This window comes from Rhipicephalus microplus, chromosome 5, assembly GCF_043290135.1.
Source record: "Rhipicephalus microplus isolate Deutch F79 chromosome 5, USDA_Rmic, whole genome shotgun sequence".
Taxonomy (NCBI): domain Eukaryota; kingdom Metazoa; phylum Arthropoda; class Arachnida; order Ixodida; family Ixodidae; genus Rhipicephalus; species Rhipicephalus microplus.
The window spans coordinates 221,962,546-221,975,279 of record NC_134704.1 but is presented as its reverse complement, the minus strand read 5'-3'; the positions used below and the strand labels follow the sequence as shown (position 1 = coordinate 221,975,279).

General features: G+C 49.2%; 1 protein-coding gene across 2 annotated transcripts in view; it reads right to left on the bottom strand.

Moving 5' to 3' along the window:
- Positions 1-12,734, bottom strand: part of LOC119173507 (WD repeat and coiled-coil-containing protein) — a 299,780-nt gene that overhangs the window by 30,504 nt on the left and 256,542 nt on the right. The window contains exon 10 of one of the 2 annotated variants that reach the window (XM_037424303.2): positions 4,167-4,438. In XM_037424303.2, coding sequence (XP_037280200.1) covers positions 4,167-4,438 — 272 coding nt within the window. The remainder of the gene's footprint in view (positions 1-4,166; positions 4,439-12,734) is intronic. The other variant, XM_075896540.1, reaches the window with a different exon arrangement.

Sequence of the window (12,734 nt, the reverse complement as noted above, 5' to 3'; positions counted from 1 at the left end):
GTCAGATCGTCTGGCGCTGATACACAACGATGCACCATAATAAGGAGCTTTACAATAGGGAGATTTAGAATACCGTTTGCAAGTGCTGTTGGCGTTGCGGGCACCATATGAGTTTTAGAATAGCGTTTGCCCTGCTGCGAACCACAACGCACGATCTCAGCGACACTGTATCCTCGAAACTAGCGCTTGCGGGCCACATGCGGACCGCAATCACCGCACGCAATTTCGGATTTTCTGCGTGTAGTCCGCGAACACCGACTCCTGTTACGATGCATGCGCAGTGCCAGCAACCACACCGCAAGGGCTCGTGCGCTATTTTAAAACTCCCTAATAACTTATGGCGTAGCTTGCGCCCATGCGCTGTCACTGCCAGCATTAGGGAGTTTTAAAATAGTACACCACGAGTCCTTGCGGTGTGGTACTGCGCATGCTTCGTAACGTGAGTCGGCGTTCGTGGACTGAACGCAGAAAATGAAAATTGCATGCGGCAATCGCAGCCCGCAAACCCTGGTTTCGAGGCTACGGTGTCGCTTTGATTGTGCGTTGCAGTTTGCAGCAGGGTAGGCGCTATTTAAAACTCATATGGCGCCCGCAGCGCTTGCAAACGGTATTCTAAAGCTCCCTATTTTCAAACGTAAGATGCTCCCAAAGGCAAATTTCTCTCAAGACATCTATGTCAGAGTCCAGGAAAAAAACTGGATGAGCACGGAACTCATGATAGATTGGGTGAAAACAGTCTGGGGTCGGCGGCCGGGTGGTCTGTTGTTCCCGTCCATGCTTATCCTGGACAGTTTTCGTGGGCACCTAGTAGACCCCGTCTGAGATGAGCTAGAGGAGCTGCGCACAGATCTGGCGGCCTCACATCTATACTGTAGTCTTTGGACGTGTCCTTGAATAAGCCTTTCAAGGACAATGTTCGAAGGCTGTACACCACATGTATGGCTGGAGGACAACATCAGCTGACTCCAGAAGCCACCTGTGGAAATAATGTGCGCTTGGATCGTGGAAGCGTGGCAGGCGATCTCTGACGAAGTCATCAGGAAAAGCATCAAGAAGACGGGTATCTCGAACGCACTGGATGCAAGTGAGGATGACATGTTGTGGGGTGCGGATGATTCAGACACCGAAAACAAATCCCTGCTCAGCGAGGATGAATGTGTGCTCTCCGACTCAGACTATGAATAGGGAAAAGGAGGAACACCTACGACTTTTGTGTAAATAAATTTTACGCGTGTGTGTGTGCAGTTGACGGCTCTCGCTTGTTTATTAAAAGGTATGTTGGTTTTGTACTAAATTAATTGATAAATGATAAAGTCGCCTTTTACTCGACAAATGTGCAGATTTAAAGCGTGCGAAGCGAGTCGAAAAAATTTTCGACAATTTTACCCCACGCAATTGGCGCACCCCTAACTTCAAGCCGGATTTTCTGAAAAAAAAAAAGTGCGCCTATTATGCGAGTAAATACGGTATACACATTTTTTGTTCATTGAGAATACTTCGAAATTTGCAATGATTTCAATTTGAATTGAAGCAAGTTCAGATACTCTAGTATTCATTCAAATATTCGAAGCATTCAAATATTTGCACAAGCCTACTCGCGGAGCATAACTAAGTGACTCATCTTCTCCTCAGAATAAAAACAGATGGTCGCTAGTCAACGAGAAACTACAATTAAGGAATTCCCGGCAATGGAAACATCAACAAAAATGCAGGCTTGTGCAGGATCGGCCACTGTGATAACACAACCTTCCAGCATCATTAGAAAAGTCCTTACAGGCGACTTCATTAATGGTAGCGGTGGAATGATACAGACTGAGAGAAAGTGGCGAACGCAATGAAAACAGTACTGACCTAGTGCAGGACAGGGAAATAACAAGGAATGGCGCTGGTGGGAACCACAATGAAAACTGTGCAGTGACACACTGTCTAGGCTGTGGGAGCGCTCAGAAGGATCTGAGTCTCAGTGCAGCTGTCAATGGAGACTTGTCTGCGGCGATGATAACCGACACGACGACAAATACAGCCGGATAGAATTTCTCGAAAGTCAAGTTACCAGCTGAAAGTGCTCGAGAATAAGCTCACGAACTTGCTCAGTAGTCTGTTCCAATTTCATGCCAGGAGCATGATAGCAATGAACCTTCTAGAACCAGACGTTCACGAAGGTAATGTGATGAGACACCTTATATGCGCTGGTCGATGAGGGAGTCATCCATGGTGACAGAACAAAATGAAGCAGCAGGCTCTCTTAAAGTAGTGACATATTCTTGTATGCAGTCACCTGGTTGCTGGTCTGTGGCAGAAGTAATGGTGTTCTATGACTACATTGCTTGCTTAGACAAAATGCCGCGTAATTGCAGTGACTGCTTGGTCATATGGTGACAGATTGATCATATGGTGACAGATCAGGCGCCAACCTTTTGGCCTCGCTGGACTCTGTTGCAGCGGATAGTGGGTGGGCAGGTTTGGAGACATGCGGTGGCAGTGTTTCATGCTGGCCTTCAATGCCCAGACTGTGTAGCAGGAGGGCTTTGCGTTATTTGGGTGCAAAGTTGAATGCTGCAGAGGCCAAAAAAAGAAGAGGTTTCAAACAAGCAAGGCCATTGTGGTCGCAGTACAGGTGCGGCATACATGATGTTGGGGGAGGCAAGGCTGCAGGAACGGGGCCAGCGTGCTACAGGTGAGATACTGCTTTTACTAACAAACTAGGACCCCTCATCGCCAATGTGGTACCGGAGGCAGCAAAAAAGAGAGCTGACCAGCCACCATAACCCTACAAAGCAGACTGATTCTTTATTTATTTTACAACGCCCATTTATACAAGACAACAACAAACTGTGCTCTGAAACCAAAACTAGTGACACAACAATGACATACCCATTAACACTTTGCATTGCCTCCGTGATCGGCAATGCAAAACCAGGTGAGGTGCCGAGAGAGGGTCCGTGCATCGATTCAAAAGACAAACCTCCGAACAGCCTGAGGCATGAGCGCTTCTTCTGGGCCACTAATGACTAGTTGATCTCACATGACTTCAGGGACTGCAGTTGTATTTTGCCAATGAAAAAAAACTACAGCATATAGAACCGGATGTAATGACGAGCGAGAACACAAAAAGGCATTCGTTTCACCCTGTGTATGCTGCCATGTGCTATAATAATAAACTCATTAGCTGACAAGTAAACAAAAAAAAAAGACAACCAATAAAACAATTCACAAATCAAAGGCAAGCACATGCCAAAGGACACTTGGTGTGAACGTGCATTATTCTTTCACTGAAGCTCTGAGCTATTGCTTGCACAGACAGTCATGGTGAAGCTTTCTACAAATCTTGCTGTCAGCGCATATTATATACCCTATACGGCACCACACAGAGCTGTCGTCAGCCAGTCTTACACTCATTTAATAATAACTCTAGAATAGACAGCAGGCACGACTGCTATCAGCATGTTGCCTGGTAAGCGTGCATTCTCCCCACGAAAGGGTGTCTGCTATGCAGGGACGAGGCAGGTGGTTCGAAAAAAAAAAAATGCGAAAGAAGAAAGAGTGAGGAGAAGCGTGAGCAGAAGAAGAGAGTGTCGCCACTTTATCAAGTTTCAGGGGCTTTACTAGTAATCACTCCACTTCAGTCAAAATCATACATGCTTACATGCATAAAGCCACACTGCTGCAGTGATCTCGAAACCGAATATACAGTGCATGACACAGACAATATTACCAAGGCACCATGAAAGATAGACCAAGATAGTCTGTCTCTAGCACGCAGCGTGTGATATGATTGTGCAGCTCTAACTGTGGCGAGGAAAAGCCCGCTTTTTGAAGAATGAGTCAACACCATTTTGTGTTGTGTTTGCTAGCTCTGCACATATAACTACAAAATTCAGTTATGTTTGCAGCTCTGCGTCCAGCAAAACCCTTTCGAGCTGTAAATGGCCAGCTAATACAAATGCTAACACAGGCTACAGGTGGGTAACGGAAGTTCAAGATGTCTGGCTTTGGCTTAGCATCATTTCAACGCATGACAAGGACTCAACTTTAGATGAACTGACTAGTAAGATTCTATGATCTTTGACTAAGAGCATGAAAGTGCTATCCTGTCATAGAATGGGCAACTTGAGAAGCATCGGTCAGGCTCGGCAGAGTGGCAAAGAAAGGGTATTGTCACGTACAGGTTGCCATACCTGGCGATGGGATCGGAGACTGCACTGTCTAGCGAGGCAGACGACTTGGCCGCCGCTTGACCCAGCAAGCTCTGCAGGGTGCAAGCTCCTTGAGGCTGGGCCGACAGCGGGATGCTCTGGAGCACCACCTCGTACTCGACAAACTCTGAGCGTGGCAGTGACAGCACCTGGCGCTCTTCCTCAGGCAACTTGGCCATCATCAGCAACGCCTCCTGGTTGTGGATTGTCACCCCCTTGGGCCTCTCCTCCTTGGGCAGGTTCTGCAAGGCGGGGCCACATTCTTGGTTCTGCCCATCCCAACACCGTTGCCTCGTAAGGCAGCATGTTGAACAGTTCGATGAGTGGCTTCAACACTGGTGCCTCTCGTTTTCATGCTTTAGCATTCAAAGGCATTCACAATTTGATAGATACATTATTTGGCTTTTATTTTAATTACCAGTTTTCAATGGCTGTCTATACTACGTGCATTTTATTCATTGCACCCTTATTTTATTGCCACGATTATTCTCAACGCTTTATGGAAACAAGACAGTACAGCTGCTGCATTGAGACCACAGCATGGCTACGTAATCCATCTATTCAAGTGCTAAACAATGCTGTTTACTGCTGCTCTGCCACATGTAGCAGACCGACAGTACATATACAATATGGGCTTTTTCCCAAACACATGGCGGTGCACTTTTACATGGTGACCATGTTTGACGAGATTGAGACTTCTCTAGCGTATATATAGTGATTTTGGGACGTTAAATCCCGCAAATCAATCATCAAATCATCATCTCTAGCGAACGTTCATACGAGTGTGGATGCGTTGCATGGAACTTTATCCTCTTTCCAAACATTTTACCTAACTTTGGTGGCGATCGGTTGGTAGTGCGTGTACTGTTGAGCCTTTGCAAAACAACTTCAGCCTGTGGCAGGAGCAGTAAAAATGTGGCCAACTAGTCTGCTATCTCAAAGGCAACGACTTACCACTATACATAGCACTAAAAACTCAGAACATCAATCCCAGACAAAGGTAACTGAGCAGACTATTCATTAAACAGTGAACTGTGCCAAGTGCAGTATTGAAGGTGTTGTGGAAACTGTAAGTGCACAAAAACAGGAACAAGAAGATGACATACAGAGCGATTGACACATATAGATAAATTAAACGGCCAAACTGGCTAACGTATTACTAATCCCTTGTGAGAACATGTCAACAATTTCAAACAAAGGTCGGGCAGCAACATGGCTTTACACTGTGAAACTTGCAATTGTTCTGCCTTCCTTGGTCAGACTGTCATGATCAAAAAATACTGTATAGCACTCTGGAACGCCGTTCCGAAAACACAGCGCGGTTTATTAATGCATCTCCGCCATTGTTCCAACTCCCTCTTCTCTCCTCAGCAGGCTACCCACTACTAGCTTATGTCCCAAGTGTGTCGTGCCAGAAGAAGAAGAAAAGTATGCCACAGATAGGCCCCCCCCCTGTAGACAAGAGGCCCTAGGCACTTGAAGAAAAAAAAAAAACGATCAGAAGGAGCTTGTCAGAATGAGTGCCGGCTTGATCCTTTCAATGCTGACTGTGTCTTCATGCACATTACGCAGGATTGTAAAATGATGTTCAGAACGCTTGATTACTGGGAAAGGACTGTCATAGCGAGGCTGAAGAGCACGGCGAGACGCATCGATACGAACAAACGATGCAGTGGGTCGATGCAGTGGGTCACAGTGTGCTTGGGGGTCTTAGCCATGGGAGTCTGCATTGTAATCTCCGGAAACTCGTTGAGCAGAGCTGTATATTGTCACAGGGTCGTGACGTGGCCGAAGACAGAGGAAATTATGTTGGGATTTAACTGTTTATTTGGGCAAACCTGTGCCCGGTAAACGGAAAGTTCGATTACAGTAGCAGTCTTGCACAGATAGCAGTGAATGGAGCGTCGGCCGTCAATCAACTACTGACAAGCGGCGAAGCGCATCGGCATTTATACTCTTGCCGTCGAATGTTCTAGCATTATCGCTGGCGGTGGCGTAGGTTCCAGAATAATCTGTACAGTTCGCAAAGTAGGCGTAATCTTATCGAAATGATCTACTACAGTCCGGAAGCTTCTCGAAAACTGCAGGCGCGGTTTGCGCTGAGAATTGTGTAGTGTTTTAGGACGATAACAAAACTTGAGAAATGAAACGTGGCATTGTTCCCCTCTGAAAGAGGCATCGTCCCGATGCTTTAACTAAAGATGAAGGTACAACAATAATGCAAGAAAGTACAATGAATAAATTACGATACAATAATAATAAAAAAAAACACTGTTTCAATTTGTCAACGCGCATGAAACGGCTTAAGGCACGCGACATGGACGAATTCAGGTCGCGATCGGCGTCGTTGAGAGTTCGTGATGCCGTCTGGGACAACCTCGTAATCAAGTGGGCCGAGACGTCGAACCAGCCTGTACGGTCCGAAGTACCGTTGCAGAAGCTTTTCACTTAGTCCACGTCGGCGTATCGGCGTCCACATCCAAACACGCTCACCGGGCTGGTATTCCACGAAGCGTTGTCGAAGATTGTAACGGCGGCTGTCGGTCGTCTGTTGATTGTTGATACGGAGACGCGCAAGTTGTCGGGCTTCTTCGGCGCGTTGAAAGTACTCACTCACATCGAGGTTTTCTTCGTCAGTGACGTTGGGTAACATGGCATCGAGGGTCGTTGCTGGGCTCCTTCCGTAGACATATTTGTATGGAGATATCTGCGTCGTCTCCTGCACCGCCGTGTTGTATGCGAAGGTTACGTACGGAAGAATGGCGTCCCACGTCTTGTGTTCGACATCGACGTACATTGCCAGCATGTCGGCAATCGTCTTGTTAAGCTGCTCGGTGAGGCCGTTGGTCTGTGGGTGGTACGCTGTCGTCCGGCGGTGGTTTGTGTGGCTGTATGGCAAGATCGCTTGAGTTAAGTCGGCAGTAAACGCCATTTCTCTGTCGGTGATAAGGACCACCGGGGCACCGTGATGTAGGACTATATTTTCGACCAAGAACTTAGCTACCTCGAATGCACTGCCTTTGGGAAGGGCTTTTGTCTCGGCGTAGCGGGTGAGGTAGTCGGTAGCTACCACGATCCGCTTGTTTTCAAAAGCCGACGTCGGGAACGGCCCTAGTAGTTCCATACCAATCTGCTGGAAAGGTTGGCAAGGTGGTTCAATTGGCTGCAGAAGTCCCGCTGGCCTTGTTGGTGGTGCCTTGAGTCGCTGACAGTCCCGGCATGTCCTCACATAACGAGTGACGTCGGTGGTAAGACGTGGCCAGTAGTACCTTTCTTGCATCTTCGCGAGCGTGCGAGAAACACCGAAGTGCCTTGCCGTCGGATTATCTTGCAGGGCCTGCAGAAGTTCTGGTCGCAAAGCTGAAGGCACCACAAGGAGGCACTTAGCTCGAAGCGGTGAAAAGTTTTTCTTTTGTAGAAGACCGTTTCGCAAAAAGAACGACGCAAGTGCGCTCTTGAATAACTTCGGGACTTCGGCGGTCCTGCCTTCGAGGTATTCTATTAGGGCCTTAAGTTCCGGGTCGGCCCGCTGTCGTTCCGCGAAGTCGTCGGTAGTTATCGTTCCCAAGAAGTAGTCGTCCGGGTCGTCGGGTGGTGGTTGGTCGACAGGCGCACGAGAGAGACAGTCGGCGTCAGAGTGTTTCTTGGCGGACTTGTAAATGACAGTAATGTCATATTCTTGAAGTCTCAGGCTTCATCGTGCGAGGCGACCTGAAGGGTCCTTCAAGGTGGCTAGCCAACACAAGGCGTGGTGGTCACTCACAACTTTAAAGGGCATGCGGTAGAGGTAAGGGCGAAATTTCGACGTAGCCCAGATGATGGCGAGGCACTCCTTTTCTGTTGTGGAATAAATGGCTTCTGCTTTGGATAGCGATCGGCTGGCGTAATTAATAACACTTTTAAGTCCGTCAGCCCTCTGCACGAGAACGGCGCCAAGACCTACGCTGCTTGCGTCAGTGTGTATTTCTGTCTCGGCGAATTCATCGAAGTGGGCAAGTAACGGAGGCGTCTGGAGGTGATGTTTAAGCTCCTGGAAAGCGTGTTCCTGCGGCGTTTCCCACTTGAACTCCACGTCGGCCTTGGTAAGGTTAGAGAGAGCATCAGCGATGCGGGCAAAGTTTTTCACGAACAGCCTATAATAGGCGCACAGGCCCAGAAATCGGCGCACCGCCTTCTTGTCAGTGGGCAGCGGGAAGTTGGCGATGGCGGCTGTTTTCCGTGGATCAGGACGAACTCCAGACTTGCTAATAACGTGCCCCAAAAACAAGAGCTCCTCATACGCAAATCTGCACTTTTCTGGCTGTGGACGCAGTGCATTGACGGCGAAGCCACGCAGTCTCATCTGTCGGTACTGGCAACGGCGGTATGTGTGTCCGGCCTCGCCGCAGTGGTAGCAGAGCGGGCGGTAGTCAGGAATGCGCCAGACGTCTGTCTTCCTCGGCGCGCTGCGCTGGGCTGCTGGTGAACAGTATGACGTCGGTGGGGGTGGCGGCGGTGGCGGCGTCTGTCGAAAGAAGTGCGATGGGGCGGCGTTCTTGCGTGGACGGGGAGGAGCGTTATGGCGCACTGCAGTGGCGTAGCTCATAGCTTCCAGCTCGGGCAGCGGTGCTTGGGGAATTCGAAGCGATAGCCGAACTTCTTCTCGCACAATATCGGCGATCGAATCCACTTGAGGCTGCGCCGAAGGCAACAGCTTGAGCAGCTCTTCCCGCATGATCGCTAGGATCGTTTCACGCAGGTCTTCAGAGTTACTGGCTTGAGCAGCAGCGCATTCTGGAGTCGGGTGACGATTATACTGTCTGGTGCGCATGTCCAAGCTCTTTTCGATAGTGGTCGCTTCTGCTACAAATTCTTGGACGGTGTTCGGTGGATTTCTCATCAGTCCCGCGAACAGCTCCTGTTTGACCCCTCGCATGAGGAAACGAACTTTCTTCTCCTCAGGCATGTCTGGGTCAGCGTGACGGAATAGGCGGGTCATTTCTTCTGTGAAAATAGCGACATTTTCATTTGGTAGCTAAACCCGGGTCTCTAATAAAGCAGCGGCCCTTTCTTTGCGAGCGACGCTCGAGAACGTTTGCAGGAATGCGCCGCAGAAGACATCCTACGTTCAGAGCGTGGACTCCCGATTTTCGAGCCAGGTCCTTGCGGTGTCTTCTAAATAGAAAAATACACGAGGGAGCTTTTCGTCATGGTCCCAGTGTTTGAGGGCGGCCACACGGTCGTATGTTTCTAGCCAGGACTTCGAGTCTTCGATTGATGACCCATGGAAAATTGGTGGTTCCCTGGGTTGATGCATGACCATCGTGGGTTGGGACGCTGCGGTTGTCATTGTCGCTGCAGTCGCGGTCATGGCCTTCGTCTTCCGCCCCTTGTCTTGTAGAAGCTCGTACTCCGGTGGTAGCCCTTGCTGTCGGCGGCTTGTTTGCTGCTCCTGGTTGGCGTCAATGTCTTCTCCGTGACGTGGGCTGGGTTCACGGCTTGACGGGGGTGTCCGGTACATGAACGAAGCAGCACCTTCAGCAGATGTTACGGGGTCGTGACGTGGCCGAAGACAGGAGACTTTATGTTGGGATTTAACTGTTTATTTGGCCGAACTTGTGCCCAATAAATGGAAAGTTCGATTACAGTAGCAGTCTTGCACAGATAGCAGTGAACGGAACGTCGGCCGTCGATCAACTACTGGCAAGCGGCGAAGCGCGTCGGCATTTATACTGTTGCCGTCGAATGTTCTAGCGTTATCGCTGGCAGTGGCGTAGGTTCCAGAATAATCTGTACAGTTCGCAGAGTAGGCGTGATCTTATCGAAATGATCTACTACAGTCCGGAAGCTTCTCGAAAACTGCAGGCATGGTTTGCGCTGAGAATTGTGTAGTGTTTTGGGTCGACAACAAAACTTGGGAAATAAAACGTGGCAATATGGTGACGTGGGCGGTTTCACGAAAGTGGGGTTTAGGGCCATAGCGCGTGACAGAAAACCATTGACCGATAAGTTGGTATAGCTATCCACCAGGCGACAGCGGTTCATATCCACGAGCAGATGAAAATGCCTTAAGAAATCGGCGCCTAAGATTGCGTAGTGTCCATCTGCTATCGAAAACAACCACTGCAGTTTCCTCTTAAGACCGAGATCAAGGGTCAGAGACTTCTGTCCGTAAGTTGCGACGACGAAAGAATTGATTGCATGTAAAGGAGTTGACTTCTCGCAAAGACGCCGGTCAGTTTTGGACACTGGAATTATGCTGACTTCTGCTCCAGTGTCGACCAGCAAGCGCAGATCTGTGGTTCTGTCGGTGATGTGAAAGAGGCAGCTTGATGCTTGGCCTTGATCACCCGCCGCTGCTATTGACGATCGGCCAGAGCATTTCCCATGTGCCATGAGCAAGGTGGCACACATCTGCGAGCCACGGCACGAAAACTCCGGTGATAATAGCATGTGTTCTGCGGTGAAAAGCAGTGCTCGTGCTGGTAGAGGGGCCGTTGCGGAGCAGCCGACGTGAGAGATGGTCGATGTGGACGAGGCTGGTCATTTAAGCTGCGAATGCTCAGCAATCGCAGACACAAGTTGGCGACTTCAGCTGCGAGATCTCTTATCGTTTCTCGAGGGGAATCTGCTTCGGAAATAGGAGAGGTGTGAGCAGTGTTTATGACTGCCGGAGCAACGTCCATCATGTCATCGGCCATTTCTGCCAGCTCTGACAGCGGCTTATCCTGAGCTGGGACTTATCCTGAGCTGGGACAAGAGCCATTCGCATGGTAGGTGGAAGACGCTGTAGAAACAACTCACGTAGTATGGATGTTTCCGAGCCGTCTGGCTCAGGTACTGCAGGTGACGTAGAAACTGTGTGGGACGGCGGTCCCCGAGCTCTTCGTTTCACAGAAGTTGCTGAATACGCCGATGCTTAGGCGGAACGAGCGGGTGAAGAAGAGCCTGTTTGACTGTCGTATATGGATTGTCACCAGGCGGGCCCACGAGGATGCCGTGTATTTCGGCCATTGCCTGTGGCGGCAACGCTTCAATGAAGAGCTCATGCTTGCGAACTTCTGACGTGATGCGATGAATGCGGAACTTGTTCTCGACTTGAATGAACCATAAGGAGGGATTGGCAAGCCGCAGCTGTGGTAGCGTCATGGTAGTAGTACCTCCAACAACACCAGAAGAGGGTACATGGCCGGGTGCAGTGGCATAGGTACCAGGGCTGAGGCTGTCGAGATGCTCACATTGCTCCATGGCAGGTCGCGGTCGTAGTCTGGGTCACCAATAAATATAGCACTTTGAAACGCGGTTCCGAAAACACAGCGCGGTTTATTAATGCATCTCTGCCATTGTTCCAACTCCCTCTTCCTCTGCTCAGCAGGCTACCCACTACTAGCTTATGTCCCAAGTGTGTTGTGCCAGAAGAATAAGAAAAGTATGCCACAACTGCGACCAGATTTCTTGGGGAATTTACGAGGCGTCTTGAGCAGAGCTCGGACCCAGTTGTGTTAGCATGCCCTCTGTGTTGCTCTCAAAGAAAGAGCTGGCGTTCTTGCAAAGCTAGTGACTTTTAGTGTTCCTTTTACCTTTCGGATTTCAACCCTTTAAAAGTTCGCTTTCTTTTTGTTTTATTTTTTTTACAACTACTGTATATAATCTATTTTACCTTTTGATGGCTTCCGTTCTTTAGTCACATTTGTTGTTTTTCATTTATGTTCATTACTGCTGGCCAGCTTTTGTAATGCTCTTGTTCTTTTTATGTACATCACCTTTTTCACGCAGTTAATTTTGCTTTTGACAGTGTCATGACCTTTGTCAAAAAAGATCTTGCGTGATATCAAGCGCCTTTTCTTCATCTTGGCTTACAGCAGCACGAAACACTCAAGCATATGCTTGCTAACAAAGCCTGCAATCATTAGCACACAGGAAAAGAGAGAGAGAGAGTGTAGAAATAGGAGAGAAACCGATAGCCCAGTTCTCAAGCATGTGCAGTCTGTGGGGGTGCTAACACCCCCTGTAAAGTTGTTTGCACCGCGTGACGCTCGTGTCTCGCACAGAAGCCGTATTTCGAGAATGACAACTATTGAGCGATAGGTGGCATTATGTTCGCGAGCGGTGATCACCACTATCATCATCATGGTTGGTAGGGTGGTAGCGCCGGGGGTGACCCCAGGCGAAAGGCAAGCCTTGGTGGGGGGCGAGAGAGTTGAGCGAGTCAATTTTGGCGTGGGGCGGTAGCGCGGACTGTTGCCTCCAGCAGTGGGTCTGCCGTGGACGGCACCGCGGGACGTCTGTGGTGGGCCCATGTGGCGAGCCAGACGTTAGCAACACCACCTTGTTTATCATATTGTTGAGTGTTGTTTACTATTCTGTAAGGATGTCCTAGCGTGTTGATCACGATTGATGTTATAATAATTTGGCTGACGATATCGTCCATCAAAGAGTAGTGAAATAAAGGTGTATTGTTTGGTTTGTTCCGACCGCATCTGCTGCGTCCGTTCATCCAAGAGCGTGGTGATGGTGCTCGCCAATTAGAGACCCTACACTGGCGCCCAACGTAGGGCT